Source organism: Eptesicus fuscus, chromosome 19, assembly GCF_027574615.1.
Source record: "Eptesicus fuscus isolate TK198812 chromosome 19, DD_ASM_mEF_20220401, whole genome shotgun sequence".
NCBI classification, from domain to species: domain Eukaryota; kingdom Metazoa; phylum Chordata; class Mammalia; order Chiroptera; family Vespertilionidae; genus Eptesicus; species Eptesicus fuscus.
Genome location: NC_072491.1, coordinates 36,806,658 through 36,825,968, shown reverse-complemented (window position 1 = coordinate 36,825,968; position 19,311 = coordinate 36,806,658). Strand labels below are relative to the sequence as shown.

Here is a 19,311-nt window from a genome sequence, read left to right as displayed (position 1 = left end):
ATCTAGCATAATGTTTCAGGGTCCAGGCACATTGCAAAGTGGACCAGTAATTCCTTTTTATGACGGAGTAATTGTCGTTTTTATGGATATGCCACATGTTATCTATCCATTCATCTGTTGATGGGCATTTGACTTTATTCTACTGTTTGGTTATCATGAATAAGGCTGCTGTGACTGTCTGTTTATAAGTACTGTTTAGTGCCTGTTTTAATTCTTTTGGGTAGATGCCTAGGAGTAGAATTGCTGGGTCATATGATAATTCTTTATTTAACTTTTTGAGGAACCACTGAAATATGTTCCATAGTGGCTGTATCATTTTACATTCCCACCAGCAATTCCAATTTTTCCTCATCTTCACTAACATTACTTCTTTTTTTAGTATAGCCATCCTAGCGGGTGTGACGTGGTAGCTCATTGTGGATTTTATTTGCATTTCCTTAATGATTGATAATGTCGAGTAGTGTCTTTTCATGTGCTCATCGGCCATTTGTTTATCTTTTTTGGAGAAATATCTATTCACGTCCTTGGCTCATTTTTAGTTGGGCTGTTTGTCATTTTGTTTTTGAATTGTAGGAGTTTGTTGTATGCTCTGGATACTACCCCCATATCTGATATATGATTTGCATTTTCTCCCATTCTCTAGGTCATTTTTTCGCTTCTTTCATAATGTCTTCTGTTACACAAAATTTTTTAATTTTGATGAAGTCTAATTTATCTTTTTTTTCTTTTGTTGCTCATGTTTTTAGTGTCATAGCTAAGAATCCATTAATAGGTCATGAAGATTTTCCCCAATGTTTTCTGCTAAGAGTTTTATACTTTTTAAACTCTTATATATAGATCACTGATCCATTTTTTAAAATATATTTTATTGATTTTTTACAGAGAGGAAGGGAGAGGGATAGAGAGCTAGAACATCGATGAGAGAGAAACATAGATCAGCTGCCTCCCTCACACCCCCTATTGGGGATATGCCCGCAACCAAGGCACATGCCCCTGACCGGAATTGAACCTGAGACCTTTCAGTCCGCAGGCCGACGCTCTATCCACTGAGCCAAACCGGTTTCGGCGACTGATCCATTTTTTAACACATATTTTTATTGATTTTAGAGGAAGGGAGAGGGATAGAGAGATAGAAACATTGATGAGAGAGAACATCAGTTGGCTGCCTCCTGAACTCCCCCTACTGGGGATTGAGATTCTTATATTATTACTTATTCTTGTATTATATATTTTCCTATAAAAACAAGTATAAACCTACTTTTGCAAATCTTACTAGTATATATTACCATCAAAGGAGGAGGACAAAGGGAAAGCCCACCTAAATGTCTGAATTCCTTTCTGTTTCCTTTTTACTAAAATGCCCTAAAAATATTTAAGTGACTATTTTGCTTTCAAAATATCAGGCAGCAATTGTCAGGCAGAAACCACCATTGCCATGAACCAGGAGGTCAGTGAAATGGAAAGTTTCTCTTATGAATATGTTTTAGAAACATCGTCCTGTTGACCAAATTTATTCAGGTTAGAGGGAGGTAGCCATGTTACAGTTCACCTGGGCACTGTGGAAAACACTTCTGTTACTTCATGATTTGGTTACTTTTGTAGTAACACACTTAGCATAACTTTTTATAGGTTTCTTTGCTTATGGATCCACTTGAAGATACAAGGTCATTTGAGCTACAACTCCTTACATGGTTCCAAATAAAACATGCACTATGGTTAATCCACAATATTGCCCCATTTGTCAAAATTCTTGGCTCTCTCACTTCCTGTCTTACAAGTCTAGTTCTTGTTGTTGTTGTTTTGGTGTAGGTTTGTATATTACCTATATTCAAAGGCCAAACTTGTGTTTACAGTAAACATTTAAGTTTTAGCTTTTAATTCATTGTTACATTTTGTTAAAAAATAAGCTACATTTTATTTTAAAAATTAATGTTTTCTAAATATTGATTAAACTTTTGCTGAATAGTGCTTATGTGCAAAAACAGTAAGTATGTCCTTCTCACTGTGATATGTGCAAGTTACCTTCATACATATTATGTTCCCTTAGCATTGTAATATAGAAATGATAAAGGATTCAAAATAATTTTTGTTTGCATGTGCATTGGGGTGGGTTTCCTCACAGAATATCCAGAACAAAAACTGTTTGCTGCCCTGTTGATTAAATGTGTTGTGCAGCTGGAACTCATCCAGACTATCGACAACATTGTGTTCTTCCCCGCCACAAGCAGGAAGGAGGACGCGGAGAACTTAGCTGCAGCCCAGGTGAGGAGCGGAGACAGTCTGGGATTCAGAGCTGAGGTCCAGCTAGAGATGTAATTTGAGGGTGGGGGTAGGTCTTTATCACATTGATCTCATTTTAAACCATGGGACTGGATGGCATGACCCAGGTAGAGTGTGGTCAGGGACTGAGCCCTGGAGGCCTCCATGGTTTAGCTCCTGGTGAGGCAGTTGGTAAAGAGCCAGAGACCAAGAACCAGGGTGACATGAGGAGACCTGGAAGCCAAGTGCAGAAATGTCTTAGGAAGAAGCCCTAAGTTCTGTCCAATTCTCAGTAGATCAAGTAATTTTGTGTCTGAGAATTGCCCTCTAGCAATTTGGTGGACTTTAGTGACCTTGACATTGTGTTTAATTGTGGTATTATTATACTGGGTACAAGAGAAGAGAGCAGTTGAAGACAACAAATATTGGGAACTCGAGGGGTACAGAGAAATGGGGTAAGAATGAAGGGGTCAAGAAAAGGTGTCTTTAAGATAAGCAGTATTGCAGCATGTCCTCTGATGAGAGCTCTCCGGGAGAGAGAAACCAAGTGCATGAGAGAGGGACAGCTGCTGGAGCAGGCTTCTTGACTGCCTGCCTGGAGATGGGCCCTCGTGCCAAGTCCCCGGGAGTTGTCTTGGTTGGAAGCAGACAGCTCATGCATTGTAACAGGAATGCAAGCCAAGTGGATGGGTTCTGTGTAAACGTAGGAAGTTGGGTGGGAGTTTGTGGAGATCTGATAGCGCTGGTTTCTCATTTAGATAGGAAGAAAAGCCATCCACCAAGTGCGTTTGGGAGGAAAGCTTTAGCCACTTGAGAGAAGGGAAAACAGGAGTTAGTGTCCAGGGAAATGGACGAGGGAAGTGCAAGAGGATTGCTGGGCAGCATCCAGATTTAATCCATCGTCCACTGGATTTAAAGATAAATCAGTGTGTTTCTCTCCAGTTAGGTTTAGCATGTGGGAGCAGACATGGAGTAGGCAGCTTTCCAAACAATTACTGTAAAGAGGAGATGAGGGTTGTGCAAGGGAATAATTATAATCACATGGACTCCCACCTGGTGGAGAAGAGCAGCGAGGACCTAGGGGCGAGGAACGGGAAGGGCTGGGAGAATGGCTGTGGGTCCAGTATGAGCAGAGCTCTTGGATTAGGAGGATAGTGCTTGGGGACTAGGGTGCCTGCAATGAAGATTCTGGAAATCAGGCAACAAAAGATGGACCTTTCCCTATCTTCTGTTGAGATAGAACAGATTAGGTTCTGTGACTTGCTTGTAAACCTAGTCTTTGGGAAGCATTGATGTCTAAAATATGTGACTGTGTGTGTGTGTGTGTGTGTGTGTGTGTGCTATGGTGGTTTATCTCCCAAAGAGAGATGCCGTGGACTTTGATGTTCGAGTTGATACTCAAGACCAAGGAATGTACCGCTTTTTAACATCACAACAGCTTTTTAAGCTACTGGACTGCTTATTAGAGTCACATCGATTTGCAAAAGCATTTAATTCCAACAATGAACAGAGGACTGCTCTGTGGAAAGCAGGTAAGCTGCACAGTCCCACATCTAATGTGCACTGTTTATGAACGTACAGCAGATACTTACATTGCTCAGAACTGACTGTTTAAACTTCCACCTTAACCACTATAATAGGAAGGCAATCTACCAGCCAGGTCTGTCAGGTCTTCAGTAGATTAAGTAACTGCCTGGGTGGATTTGTTTCCCCTTGTTTAATCGACCTTTATGTGACTGATTTGACCAGTCGTCTTTCATCGTTTCCCAGCTTGGGCCTTCCTGTGGACACTGTCAGCACACTGAAATCTGCCCTTTTATGAGAAACACATGTATTCAGATGACTTCTCCATGTTGACCTGGGCATGACCGTATCTCAGAAAGTGAATGGTTAAAAGTGGGAGGCATTTGTTTTAGAATACGTTGGAAATTTTATTTTCTTTAAATCCTTTATTGAAAGTATTGTTTCCTCTTTCCCTCATCGCCCACTCCCCCCATAAGCTTTATAATTTACTGACATTGCCAATTTTTTATTTAAGAAATAGTTAATCAGAGCCTATTTGGTGGTAGTGCTTGGGGACTAGGGTGCATGCAGTGAAGTGGGGCAGCCGAATCTGGCAGGAAAAGAAGGGAGGTGACGTTTATGAATGTCAAACTGTCAGGTGGAATGTGGTTGCTTTATATTTGAGTTTCTATGTCATCTAGAATGTCTAACTGCTGATGAAGCCCTGCTCTGTACGTCCTCTTCTCTTTACCTCACAACTGCAGGGAAGAGTGGTCTGGCCTTGCTTTTCCCCTTCAACCCAACTTGTTGCCACCATTCTACTGGGACCGCTCCTGTAAGAGCACCGGACCCGTTTCCACATGCACTTGGCCCCTTGTACCGTGGCCTTGAAAACAGTCCCTGTGGTCTGTTCCACGGGAGCCCTGCTGTGCTGCACGGGCTTCCAGGTGCAGTTTCACTGGGAGAGTTCCCCTTCCCAACCAAGTGTTGTCTTATATCTGTATCCCCAGCTTGAGAGGGGTGGAAATTCTAAACATAGTAATGACCTTCACATCGGGCCTTCGGCCAGACCTGGTCTCCACCTTCTCAGTGTGACTTCTGTCCATGGGCCACCTGGAGGGCGCAAGGCTCTGGGCGCAACTGCTGTGGCTCGGGTAGCAGATGTGATGGCTGAACGCACAGAATGTGCTGCCATCCAGGTCGCTGTACCTTAATGGGAGATACTTTCCCAAATTCATCCCCAAACTTCCCCTCTCTGCAGGCTTTAAAGGCAAATCCAAACCCAACCTTCTGAAGCAGGAGACGAGCAGCCTGGCCTGTGGGCTGCGCATTCTCTTCCGGATGTACATGGACGAGAGCCGGGTTAGTGCCTGGGAGGAGGTCCAGCAAAGGCTTTTAAAGTAAGACTCTTGGCTGAGTTTCTACCTCTCACCTGTGCGGCTACATGGTCCAGAGCAGGAAAGGGCCACCAGATTCGCATGTGGGCGAGTCCACAGCCAACCCCATAGTCAGGAGCTGCGGGACCCCGCAGATGACGTGGGGCCGAGGCAGAGATTGTGACAGTTAAATGCAGTCTGAGAGGAGAAGGTGTTTCTGCACAATTGGTGACCTATGAGTAAGTCCTGTGTATCGTTCCTGTTACAGGACAAAGGAGAAAGTTTTCTCTTAAAATTTTTACTTTATATTCTAGTTTTTAGGCTTTTTTTGTGCCAGAGAGCTCATTTTTTTCATACCAATCATTTGTGAAAGGGAGAACCTGCCTGCACTTCATTTGAAAAAATATTTGGAGGGGTTTTTTTCGTGGTACTATTTTTTGCATTCTATTTTTAATGACAACTTAATATTGTCTTTTAACATTTCAACTCACACTAAGGCTAAAACATCATCTGAATAGTATTTTTGTGTGTTTTTGGGGAACAGAAGGTCTCAGCGACCAGTTAAAGACGTTTTCAAACTATATAAAAAGGCCCCTAATAGTCAAATATCCGCTACCCTCCACGTCTTCGTTGTTCTTGCTCGGTGAGTGTGCCAGCAGGTGGATGAGCACGTGTGAGAGGGAACCTTTTGTGTTGCAGTGTGTGCAGTGAAGCGCTGAGTTACTTCCTTACTCTGACATCAGAGAGTCACCGGGAGGCCTGGACCAACTTACTGCTTTTGTTTCTAACGAAAGTTCTGAAGATAAGCGATAATAGGGTAAGTGTGAGACTGCGTATCCAGCCCAACATTTCTGGCTTAATAGAGTCAAAGTGCATCAACTGCAAACTCTGAATAAGGGATGTATAATCTTTGGCGGGAGACTGTATAGTTTATATTGCAACGTTAGGTAGAATTTCCCCAGAAAATTAAAATTTTATTTAACAAATATAAGATGGTTTCAACAACTAATACATGGCTTACAGAACACACATGCAGTCTGAGAAGGTGTTTCTGCATAATTGGTGACGTATGAATGAGTCCTGTGTATTGTTCCTGTTACAGGACAAAGGAGAAAGTTTTTATTCTAGTTGTAAAATTAGACCGTGGTTCCTGCTGGGCCTCCTCCTACTTTTATTACCTGGAAAACAGTGATAAATACTAAAAGTTTGTCAAGGAAATATCAAAATAAGATAGAAATTAAGTAAATATATGTCTGAAGTGAGTCTGGAAAACCTCTGGCCTTTCAGTTCCATAATCAGCACGTCACTGCTTCACGCAGACACTTCTGTCTCCATGGCCAGTGCCCGGCCCAGTGATTTGTCTCTAAAGGGAGTTTTAGGTGGTGGTTTCGAATGCAAGCTCTACTAATGGAGAAATTCATTTTCCTCCCAGTTCAAAGCTCACGCATCCTTCTACTACCCTCTCTTATGTGAAATTATGCAGTTTGACTTGATTCCTGAACTTCGTGCTGTTCTCAGAAGATTTTTTCTGCGAATCGGAGTGGTTTTTCAGATTTCACAACCACCTGAACAGGAACTCGGAATAAACAAGCAATGATGGGAACTTAGTGTTTTTCTCTTGGCGTTTACATCCCTCCGCTGTTTAAAAGGACCCTGGAGCTGTGGTTTCCTACCTGGAATTTCAGTGTAAGAGTTACTGACTGGCAAAGTGCTTAGAACTAGAACAAGTCTTGCAACGCTCCAGTCCCTCTCAGTGATGGACCCTGTGTGTCATGTTGAGCAGAAAGCCCGTTTCCACGGCGTCAGCCATGCTCACAGGTCCTTCCTTGTCCTCAGTGGCAGGGAGAGCCCCACATATTTTTGGCAGGTGTGGAAGTGAAACTTACCCAAAGAACTGTAGATGTAAAGATTTGAACTTCTGCAGGAAGTACAACTCAGGAGAGCTGTATTTTGAAGGATAAAATGTTTATAATTGGGGAGTGGGGGGAGAAGAAATTATTCACGGTAAAAGATATTTAGCAACTACGGTATTCTTATTCTGAAATTTTTGCACACTCAGACTACCTGAGATACTGCTAATCATCCTTCTGTGAAAAATGTACAGAGACGCAGGTCTGTAATATAAAAATCTTAAAACATGATATAGTTCTTGCACTGTTTTCTTTATTTTCTTATTCATTTGCTAAATACCTATTTTGTCAAATGCACTAAAGACTTGGGTTGAACTTTTTGTCTTTTTATTTTGTGGGGATTTTGGTTTTGCCCTTTTCGGGGGGTTGGTAACTTTGAAGGTTTAACATGCCCAGAAGCTGTTGTGGCCGATACTTGTCATGATCAACAACAACAACAACAAAGGGTAAAAATATCCCTACTGACATAACTACCTGTAATATACTTCTCTTAGGGCTTTTAAAGATGAGCCATTCAAATAGAATGATCCTTCATGGACTGAACTTGAATCACTGCAAAATGAATCTAGGCTGCTGTCACTTTTTCTTTTGGGTGGCGGGGCTTGATGTAGATTTTATTCTGTGTACAGAACTTAATGTTGAATATATTAAAATAACTCTGGCATGGTTTGGGGAGATTAGATTTACTGGAAATGTATTCATACTGTGAATTGTGCTCTGATGGTTAAAAATTACAAGATTGTCAAGCATTCCGTATTAACAGTGGATGTAGAAATTTTTTCAGATGGATAAAATGTATATGGTACAGATGTAAAGTTTTCTATGTAAAAAATTCTGTACAACTTTCTGTACAATATTGATTCTCATCTGGCATATTCTAATCAGGTTATAGGTCAATAAAGTTTTTGGATTATTTCATCAGTGCAATCAAACCTGTGTAATCCACGCCCCATGTTTCATTGTTTTTTTTTCTTTTTGATTTTTTTTTTTTTTATTGAAAAGCAAATAACTAGGAAAATGCTATTTTCTGCCAGAACTACAAATTCAATATTCTTTAGTTCGAAAGTTTTCTTTCCAGCTTCTGGCATTACATTCTCCCCCACACCCTGCTTTCTCAACCATAGGATATTAATAATTTAATATTTTGTATATTTATTAATAACCCAGAATAATGCTCCACTATTTGAGTAGAGAAAAGACGCAGTCAAGTTTCCTTCGGGACAGTTGTGCTAAAAAACAGGTAAGTGGATGGAGGAACCAAGATGGCGGCTTAGTTAAACAACTAATCTGCTGCCTCACACAACAATTTCAAAAATACAACTAAAAGACAAAAACTTCTACCACCCAGAACCACGGGAAAGCTGGCTGAGTGGAAGATTTACAACTAAGAAGAGAAAGGAGCACAATCGCTGAAAAGCTGAGGTACGGAGGCACGCGAATCGGGCTGGCAGCGGGTGGCTGGGTGCGCGGCTTTTCTTCAACCCGCAGGGAGACAAGCTCCCAATCACTCTGAAATCCAGTTTCTGGGGACACTCGGGGGACCCAGGCACCTACGGGGAGAAGCTGGACTCTCGGCCATCGGGTCGGAAAGTGAGAGTGACTTTTTTGCAGTGGTGCGCCCAGCAATCATTGTTTACTGCGCTGGAGCGCGGGACACAGGGACTTGGAAACGGGAAAGGCAGAGACAGCTGACGGCAGCCTTTGCCGTTGGCCACGCCCCAGCCTAGTGACGCCCTGAGGCCCCGCCCCGCACATTCTACAAACCCACCCAGGCTCCACTCAGCGGCTTTTGCATATAAATGGCCTGTTCTGGGACAGCTCAACCAAATTAACTGCAGCTCCAGTCAGACTGCTCCAAAACCGCCCAAGCAAAGGAGGAGAAAACTAGCCCTTGCTGTAGCTCCTGCTGGGGGACACACAGTACACAAGGGTACACCAAGAGTGTCCACCTCAAGTAACTGGGAGGCTGACCCCTTGAACCAATAGGACACCTAGTACACAAAACTACCCTACCAACTTAGGGAAGCAGAGAATATGAGAAGGCAAGGAAACAGATCACAAACCAAAGAAATGGAGGAGAACAAGCGACTGGACAGAGTTCAAAACCACGGTTATAAGGTTTTTCAAGAATTTCATGGAAAAGGCCGATAAATTCAATGAGGACCAACTAGAAATTAAACATACACTGACTGAGATAAAAAATATTATACAGAGATCCAAAAGCAGACTAGAGGAGTGCAAGAATCAACTCAAAGATTTGGAATACAAAGAGGCCAAGGACACTCCTCCAGAGAAGCATGAAGAGAAGAGAATTCAGAAAGTTGAAGATAGTGTAAGAAGTCTCTGGGACAACTTCAAGCGAACCAACATCAGAATTATGGGGGTACCAGAAGAGAGAGAGCAAGACGCTGAAAACCTATTTGAAGAAATAATGAACGAAAACTTCCCCCACCTGATGAAAGAAATAGACTTACAAGTCCAGGAAGCGCACAGAACCCCAAACAAAAGGAATCCAAAGAGGACCACACCAAGACACATCATAATTAAAATGCCAAGAGCAAAAGACAAAGAGAGAATCTTACAAGCAGCAAGAGAAAAACAGTTAGTTACCTACAAGGGAGCTCCCATACGATTATCAGCTAATTTCTCAACAGAAACCATGCAGGCCAGACGGGAGTGGCAAGAAATATTCAAAGTGATGAATAGCAGGAACCTACAACCAAGACTACTCTACCCAGCAAAGTTATCATTCAGAATTGAAGGGCAGATAAAGAGCTTCACAGATAAGAAAAAGCTAAAGGAGTTCATCACCACCAAACCAGCATTATATGAAATGCTGAAAGGTATTCTTTAAAAAGAGGAAAAAGAAGAAGAAAGATAAAAATTATGAACAACAAATACATATCTATCAACAAGTGAATCTAAAAGTCAAGTGAATTAAAAATCTGAGGAACAGAATAAACTGGTGAATTTAATAGAATCAGGCATAGAATGGGAGTGGATTGATAATTCTCAGGGGGAAAGGGGTGTCTGTGTGGGGAGTATGGGAAGAGACTGGACAAAAATCATACACCTATAGATAAGGACAGCGGGGGGGGGAGGTAGGGCAGGGGGGGTGGGAACTGGGTGGTGGGGAGATATGTGGGGAAAAAGGAGAAACAATTGTAATCTGAACAATAAAGATTCATTAAAAAAAAAAAAAAACAGGTAAGTGTTCAGCCTTTGCTCTCACACCTCCCTCTCAGACAGCAAGTAGTCACTGAACTATGCATTGGTAAGTCAACAGTATATATTACCCCCAAGATGGAGCCCTGTTCCAGCCCAGCTGCACGTCACCCACCTAGGTTATCTCGGAGCCACCATGACCTTCCAGTCTGTTTGACAGGTAAGTGTTTCAGGTAACCTGGCAGTTTATTATATCAAGGCTTTCCCTAGAGGAGACAGAGGCCTTCATCTGACTTTCAGATGAAGAAATAAAAAATCTTTATAGTAAAATAAACAGTGGTTAGATTACAAATCAAGTAAAGATTTACATGCAGCTAAATTTCAAAGTATCAAGTTCACACCTGAGGTGAAGTGCATTGATCTTGCCTGCCATGCACTGTGTCAATGGAGGGAAGCGTGAAGCAGCAGTGCCCGCACTGTTCTCTGCTGTGTGGTAAAGACGCTAAATAATTGTTTCTTAGAATTTAAATCTTTTGTAAAGGTACCTCTCATGAAGTGATTAGAAAGACAAGTCACTTATTCAGGGTCCATAGTGGCACAGCGAGGATTCCAGTCCGTCTTTAATCCAGGGTGCTCCTGAACGCCTTGTCTAGAAACCTCAATTCCAGTTAAGAAATGAACATTGGTAATAAAAATAATTTATTTCTATCAAGAAGTAGTTAAATCATATAAATTAGTAAACTTAATCCCTTAATTGGCACAGAAATAGAGGCAGAAGGATGTAACATTTTAGTGCATGGCTTGGGGAATAAAATCAATTGTGACTCCCATCATTTATACTGAATCTGTAGTTATAAATAACATGGAAATAATTTGATTCTCATTACGTAGCAACTGGAATAAGTGACAGCTAATGTATTTACTAATGAATTATTTCAACAGCAATAACAAGTGTACATATAACAGGGTTTCCTGGTTTTACAAGATTGTTAATACACTTGTTTTATTCATTCTACTTTACCACCGATAAGCGGAATTTACAATAATGCACGTATGGTAGTTGAGTTCATTACCACCCTGATTTATGGCAAAACTGCAAAAATAATTCTATATAATTCTACATTATATATAAATTAATCATGGCCTTTTATTTATGTACATAATATACATTATATACATCACCTTATACACAGATGACATAAGTAACTTCCAGGTAGGGGTCAAAGTAGCACATATTATTAAAGGTTCAGAGTAAACACCCCTTTTCACCTTAGAAGGCACTGCTGGGTCCAACGCAGGTTTATTTTAACCGTGTGCAGTAGACAGGCCCTGCCAAGTGAACGTGCCTGGCTTTCCAGGAACCTGCTGGTGCTCTTGGTCCAGTTGCTCTGCCATGAACTGTTTCAGCGTTTCTGAGGTGCCCGGGCGGAGCCAGGGTTCAGTTGCTACAGAGTTTGATCCATCGTCACCCAAATGCTTCATGAAGTCATCAGGGTCAACCAGTGAACTCTCGTCATCTAGAGGAAGCAAGAGACACGTTACTCAGGTGGGTACCTGGCAGGTGATGTGAACACACATCTGTACAGCCCTGCATTTCTCCACAATGTTATGTTCTAAGCGTATAGTTCTGTTCAGGCACCCCTTACTTTAGAGGTAGGAAAGCAAACCAGGGAGGGACCCAATTTTATGAAACAAAATGCAACTGAAAGTGACTCCATGGTCCCAGCACCATCCCAAGGTCAGCAGAGGAGGCTGCAGCCAGCATTAACTTGGCCATAGGAGTGTGGGCCATCTTACTTTGTGTCACCTTCAACAAGGTTTTGGAAATACTCCCTATAACACTGCTTTAAGGAAATGAAGTCATTTCAGGAAAGCACTAGACGGGATTGAAATGACTTCCATTCCACTCCATTAAGAGAGCTCTTCATTTGTGTTTCATTCTTTAATTGAATTGATAGTATTCAACTTCTACATCTATATTTTACTTACAAATATAATAATAGGAAAATCTGTCTTCCTACCCTGTGATGTCAATTTCTTTTTTTTTTTTTTTTTAAATCTCCTGGTCAGTGAAGGAGTAGCCCAGCAAAGGGACCTGTGCAATCAATTTAATCCACATCGTACCAAAAAGCTCCTGTTTGAAAGGACAATGTTAAAAAACAGTTTAGCAGTGGAATACCTTCGTAAAGAATAAATTCTTAAAATGCTGTCTTCTCAATTTAAAAATATCCCTGTTAAATATTCAACTTACTGCTTCTAAAAGAAATTGAGGAACAAGAAACTCACAACACAAGTTAAAAGAAAATGCTTTTTAGCTAAAAAGAAAGCACTGCTTTCCCACTGTTCCATGTTTTTCCAGGTCTGATACGAAAAGTACTCCTCCGTCAGTTTGCCATGTTTGCTGGTCTTAGTTACGGAGTTACCATCAGAACACATGACACCCTGACTGCTAGACAGAGTGTATGAGTAGTTTTAAAACACAGTATTAAAGGTAAGATCTAAAAATATCTTAAGAAAATTGTTCAAATTGATCACTGTTTGCTAAAACTAAAAATACAGCAGGACTTATGTACTATAAAATCGTCCCATTATCCTATGACTAACATTGAAAGGGTGGTCCAGGCTGGCAGAGGAGCGCGCCAGTGGCCTAAGGAACTGTCTGTCCTGCCTGTCACCAAGGCAATGGCAGCAGAGCCCAACATAATGAGAAGACTAAACTCTGACTTCCAAAAGGAAATCATTAACCTGAGGCTACTTTGTGTCCACAGTACTGAAAGCCAAGTAAGAAGGTAAAATCGTTTTCTTTGTAACACTACTAATTTACAATGTGTGTGTAATCTAAAAAACTGAATGTTTTAAAGTTAATTTCTGATATTCTCTCACTTCAGTAAGGAAGCATTTTCCCTGCTGAAAGCAAAGCCTGCACATCTTTATAAGCAGAAGCTTTATCTGTTTAGGACCCACTCAGAAAAGACTACCCTCTATGGTAGAAAGAATCTGATGCAAAATTAATCCCGAGTACTAGTTTTGCAGGATAGTTGTTTTAGAGGCCCCTTAATTCAAAGGATTTCAAACTCATTGCATCAGGCCCCCAGCCGTAAGGGGAAGCTGCCATGAAGCCTGTTAGACTCCTTACAGAATTCGCTACAGGCCATTAAAGTTGGCCATTTACCTGTATTAATGGGTTTATTCTGGAGTTCGTTCAATCTTCGCATTCGTTCTTCATTTCTCATTCTAATCTGATCAATATTTATACTGGATACAGATTTCAAAGAGAGATCATCTGGTGGTACATTAGGAAGACTGTTATCCTGTAGTGAGAAAACAGAACTTCAGAAATGAAATGATCATTAACATGAAATATGTTCAGAATAAATAGGTGAATCAAAACATGTTTTTGCCCTTGATAAGTATACAGTGTTATGAACAAAATAAACAAATGAAAAATCTAACATTTACATTCTAACTCCTGGTGTTTATCCATGCAGGCTCAGATGAAGGTACTGTGTTTGTGATAACAGAAACACTGGACAAAGGTGGAGCATAGTTACCATATAACCCAACAACTCTATTCCTAGGCATACACGCACATGAGGTGAGAATATCAAAAAACTTGTACACAGATGTTAAAAGCAGTATTCATAACAGACAAGTGGAAACAACCTAAATGTCCCATCAGGTGTTGATTAAAAATGTAGACTATCCATAAATTTTATGCATCAATAAAAAGGAATTAAGTCCTGACATACTATAACTTAAATGACCTTTGAAAGAAAAAAAGCCAGTCACAAATGATCATATATTGTATGCTTTCCTTTGTGTGTCAGAAAAGGCAAATCTGTAGACAGAAAGTAGATTAGTGGTCGATAGGAAAGTAAGTTATTGCCACCTGGTGGTAAAGCTGTACATATATGTAATCTAGTAACAGCATTTGTCATTTGGTCCGGATTGTCTGCATGTTTTATGTGACTGTGACCTTGGGCATGTTATCTGGCCCAAACAGAGATGTCGTCTGTATAATAGGCTTTCCAATAAATGGTATCACTTGCTTCCTGTGCCTTCTCAGAATTCCATATATTCTGCAGGAGGAAGGAGGGAAGCTAGGGTAAGGAATTATTATTTATAGGGCAGAGATCCTGGGCCAAGTACTAGGCTTATACTTATAGCCACCCTAGGAGATGGGAAAATATTACTTCAAAGAAGCCAAGGCAATGAGTTCAATAACTTGCTCAAGGTCATCCAGCTATTGGTGGTAGAGCCTAGATTCAGATCCATGTCCACCCTATTACAGAGCAAGTACCCCTTACTTATTGGACCACACCAGTTTAGCCTGGGCCAGAACCCAGACCTCACGCCTAAACAGAAAAAAAAGGGGGGGCGGGCATTCCATACATACAGAGGCCAGTCCTTTCAATTTGCTCCTCCTGCGCTCCCTTGCAGAGGGCAGCTGTGCGGGTGGAAGGAGGGCGTCCTCTTCAAAGGCAGGGTATGTCTCACCGTACGCACCTAGAAGGACCACACAGGGAGAAGTCCGTTTCAAATCTTTTCACTCATCTAAACCAAGACTGTCTTACTAGCTTTAAGATGTTATTTACATACAATAACATCCACCCACTATAAATGTACCTAGTTCAGTGATTTTTACAGACTTGTGCAGTTGTCATTATAATCTAGTTTTAAAACATTTCTGTCACCTCAAAGTTCCCTGTGCTCGCAGGCAATCACTCCCCACTCCTGCCTGCCAAGCCCAATGAAACAGTGGCCTGCGTTCCCGCTTCCCGAGACTCCATGGGAGTGTAATAGAATGTAAGAGTTGTCTTCCACTTTGGCATGTGTTTGGGGTTCATCTATTTGGTAACGTATCAGTAGCTGATTCTTTTTCATCGTTGAATCGCAAGTACTCTTACCACATGGATATGTCACATTTTGTCAATGTATTCACCAGTTGGACATCTGAATTGTTTCTAATTGGCAAGCTATTATGATCATTCATGAACATGTCTTCTTTGTGGTCATGTTTTCATTTCTTTGGAGTATTTTCCAGGAGTGAAACTGCCAAACCGTTTTCAGAAGTGGTTTCACCCGTTTTACATCATAAGAAAGTCCTAGTTTCCCACATCTTCACCAACATTTGGTAGTCGGTCTTTTTCTTTTTTTTCCAATTACAGGCGGCACTCAATATCATATTAGTTTCAAGTGTACAGCACAGTGGTTAGACATTTACACCAAGGAATGGGATTGCTGGATGGTATGGTAAGAGCACATTTAGTTTTGTACAAACCACCACACTGTCTTGCCAAGTGTCTACCATTGTGCTTTCCCACCATCAGGGAGTGAGAGTTCCTGTTGTCCCACATCCTTGCCAGCATTTGGTGGTGTCCGTGCTGCAGATTTTGGCCATTCTAACAGGTAGGAAGTGGTATCTCGTTGTTGTTAATTTGCATTTCCCTGATGACATGATGTAGAGCATCTGTTTTTATGCTTACTTAATGAAGTGTCTGTTTGGATCTCTTGCCCATCTTATTTAATTGGGTTATAGTTATCCTTATTGATGAGCTTTAAGAGTGATTTAGATATTTTGGATAGCATTTTTATTTCAAAGGTATCTTTTCCAAATATTGTTCCCCAGTCTGTGGGTGGTCATCTCATTCTCTCGACACTTTCACAGAACATTCATTTTTAATGAGGTCTAGTTATCTATCTCTTTCATGGATTGTACTATTGTATCTAAAAAGTCTTTGCTATACCCAAGTTCTTGTTCGTTTTCTCCTGCTATCTTCTTGGAGTTCTTTTGTTTTGCATTTTACATTTAGGTCTAAGGTCCATTTTAGTTTATTTCTATGAAGGGTGTGAAGGTCTGCGTTTAGATTCTTTGCATGTAGATGTCTAGGCACCAGTTGTGGAGAAGACACTTTCCTCGGTTGCACTGCCTTTGCTCTTTTGTCCAAGATCAGTGGACTGTACTTGTGTGGGTCTGTTCCATGGATCTATTTCTCTCTCCTTTGCCAGTACCATGACTGTATCTTTATAGGACGTCCTGAAGTCCGGTAGTGTTAGCCCTCCACTTCTGTTCTTCTTCAGTGTTGTACCGGCTCTTTTCAGTGTACAGGTCTTTCGCCTTCTTTGTGATTTATTTCTAGGTATTTTATTCTTTTTGTTGCGATTGTAAATGGAATTTTCTTCATTTCTCTTTCTCATAGTTCATTGCCTATACTATATAGAAACACCACAGACTTTTGTATACTGATTTTTGTGTCCTGCAATTTACTTACGGTTGATTTCTAGTTTCATACCATCGTGCTGAAGGAGATGCTTGGTATGATTTCAGTCTTAAATGTATTGAGGCTCGTTGTGTCTCAACATATGGTCCTATCCTTGAGAATGTTTCATGTGCACTTGAGAAGAATGTGTATTATGTTGTTTTTGGATGAAAAGTTTTATAAATAGTATTTAGTAAGTTGATAACCAGGTGTGTCTCTTTTGCACTCAGTAAATTAGCGTACAATTTTGTTTTCTTTTACATGCTCTACTGTGTGCAGGGTCTGAGCTCATGCAGAGGGAGTCTCTTTACGGGAGCTCTGGTGCCAGACAAGTCTTCCCTTCAGGTGTATGATTGTGGAGCTGCTTGGATGGTGCTTTTGCATGGTCTGGGATCTTAGGAGGGGGATCTGCAGAAAGCCATGTTCAGCCATTTGTGCCTGGCTTGGGGGGCCATATGGTGGGAGCTACCAAATGATCTTCCGTTAGTTGCTACTTGTGCTAGGATTGGACGTGCTTGGGAGAGGCTATGCTGTGAATCAAGGCTGGCTGGCACTAGCCTGGGGACCCTTGGTGGGCACCATGATGTGAGTTGAGGCCCAGCTACCACTGTGTCAGTTCTGTGACTGCTTAGTTTAAGCTACATTACAGGCTGGCTGCAACTTATGCCAAGCTTGGGGCCACTTAGCAAAAAGTACAGGGCACACAGAGGCTAGCTGCTGCACTCCTGGGGTTTTGTGTACCTTTAAGAGATTTCAGGAGAATCCACAGTGAAAGCTGGGAGAGGTCACTTAGATGGAGAAGCTCCTGTGACAGGCTCAGCAGGACAAGCACATTGGGTGGGGCGAACAGTACTACCAGGTTAACGGAGAGCTTAGATTGGTGCCTGCCAGCCAGGTTGGAGGAACACTCAACAAACAAACAATGGTGCTTGCCCACACTTCCTTCCCGACAGAGCTGCCTTGACCCCTGTCCCTCCCGCCCTCATCCTAAAGTAAACTCAGAATGTGGGAGGAGGATGAAAAGTTTTATAAATAGTATTTAGTAAGTTGATAACCAGGCTTTTTGTAAAAAGCCTTTACTACTTCACCATTTTGACAGGAAGTCCTTCCTCTGACTTCTAAAATTAATTTTAATTATTCTGATTTGGAAAGCATTGTAAATCACATTTGATGATTACTTACTACGAGTGAAGTATTAATTTTGTAAATATTTTTAAAATATTTAAAGGAAATATAAATGTTTAATATTTTAACAAATAGCTTGGTAAAATAAATATACTCACCAATAAAAGCACTATCAGATTCCAATAATGAATTTTTTAAGAAATCGTTAGGGTTATCTCTGGGCTAAAAGAAACATCATATATTAATTAGTACTTTCATTAGTCCCGTGTGAAAAAACAACATTTTACTAAGAGGCATAAGTGTCTGCAAAATAGGACAGGGAAAGGTAGGACTAGCTGCTTTCCTCCTATACTACATTCCAATGCCCAGAAAATACAGGGGGGCCTTTTATTAAATCTTTAAACCATTGCTGAGAGTCTGTATAGTGCACAATTTCCTCCATGCTAAGAAGTGGAGATGCAAAAATGAGTAAGCGTTTCTGCTTTGCATAGTCCTGGCGAGAGAGACAGGCCCTCAAACAATGACATTATACTGTATTTTTCATATAATCCAGTTTCTAGGAAAAAGAGGATCTGAAAATTTGAGTTTTTGTAAAAAGCCAAGATTGAACTTTGGCTTATGCTGAGTTTCTACTCAACAAAATATGACATCATTTTAACCAAAATTCTAAATGTTAAATTTCAGTATCTTTTCACTGAGAAATGTGGTTACTACCTCTTATAGAGAAACCAACAGACCTGCAGAGTATCCAGGAAGCGGCGTCAGTACATTTCAGGCCACACAGCACTGGGAAAAGGAGCTCTAGGGTTCAAATCTGGGCTTTATTGGCTATGACATTGGCTAGCAGCTCCCGCTTATGTAAACAGGATAAGCATGCCCTGGTGTGAACTTTAGAGAAATAAATGTCAAGTACCTTGCACAGGGACAGTGAGGTACAGTGTGTGTTGTGGTAGCTGTTAGCAACACTGTCATTGTTCTCATCATCACCAGTTAAAACCAAGCACCCACAGCTACTTCCTGGGCAACTATCAACACAGCAAGGGCTTTACTTTTATAACCTGCAAGCGAGGATAATACTGCTGTACCACTTCCAACCTCCATCTTTTTTCTTGAATTCTGTCGCTTGTCTAAAATGCATCTCAAGCCTACCATATCTAAAACTAAGTTCTTGGTTTTCTCCCCACCCCTACCTACATTTTTTTACTCCTATTTCTCAGTCTCTGTAATAGCAACTCCCAACCAAAAACCCTGAAGCCCATCTCATACTCCACATTCAATATGTCAAAAATCCTCTCAGATCTCCTTTCAAAGTCAGTCCAATCACTTCCCCTGCTCTAGCCCAGGCTATGTCACCTGACCTCTCACCCAGATGACAGTGAATAATAGTCAGTGATCAGGATAAAACATGAAATAAACTTTGGAAGCTTCTCAACACATCCACCATGTAAAAGGCAAAACCCTATGTCAGCCTGTGAGGCCCTGCAGTCCTGCCAGCCCGCCTCTCCCTCCAGGACTCAGACGCTCAAGCCTTCCTGGTCTTTTCACTGGGGCCTCTGCTTCCTCTGTCCCACTCCCTGGCATCCTTATGGGAATGTTACCTACTCAGTGATGCCTTCCAGGACTACTATTTCAAATTGTAAACTGCCTCAACGCAGGACTCCCAGCTGTCACTTTCTCCAGAACCCCACAATTCCAAATAACTCTCACTCTCTC

At 41.2% G+C, this 19,311-nt stretch overlaps 2 protein-coding genes across 4 annotated transcripts in view; one reads left to right on the top strand and one right to left on the bottom strand.

Annotated features, from left to right (window-relative positions):
• The window catches only part of ARFGEF1 (ADP ribosylation factor guanine nucleotide exchange factor 1), a 105,511-nt gene extending 97,545 nt beyond the window's left edge, over positions 1-7,966 (top strand). Inside the window, exons 35-40 of one of the 3 annotated variants that reach the window (XM_054708718.1) lie at positions 2,123-2,262; positions 3,623-3,791; positions 4,527-4,709; positions 5,024-5,162; positions 5,838-5,955; positions 6,571-7,966. In XM_054708718.1, coding sequence (XP_054564693.1) covers positions 2,123-2,262; positions 3,623-3,791; positions 4,527-4,709; positions 5,024-5,162; positions 5,838-5,955; positions 6,571-6,735 — 914 coding nt within the window. In that variant the 3' untranslated portion in view covers positions 6,736-7,966. Of the gene's footprint in view, positions 1-2,122; positions 2,263-3,622; positions 3,792-4,526; positions 4,710-5,023; positions 5,163-5,837; positions 5,956-6,570 lie in introns of those variants that run through there. The other 2 variants (XM_054708720.1, XM_054708721.1) reach the window with 2 other exon arrangements.
• A 2,927-nt stretch (positions 7,967-10,893) lies between these two features.
• The window catches only part of CSPP1 (centrosome and spindle pole associated protein 1), a 109,541-nt gene continuing 101,123 nt past the window's right edge, over positions 10,894-19,311 (bottom strand). The window contains exons 29-32 of the mRNA XM_054708725.1: positions 17,757-17,820; positions 14,610-14,719; positions 13,386-13,524; positions 10,894-11,730 (exon numbers count right to left, since the gene is read on the bottom strand). Coding sequence (XP_054564700.1) covers positions 11,519-11,730; positions 13,386-13,524; positions 14,610-14,719; positions 17,757-17,820 — 525 coding nt within the window. The 3' untranslated portion in view covers positions 10,894-11,518. The remainder of the gene's footprint in view (positions 11,731-13,385; positions 13,525-14,609; positions 14,720-17,756; positions 17,821-19,311) is intronic.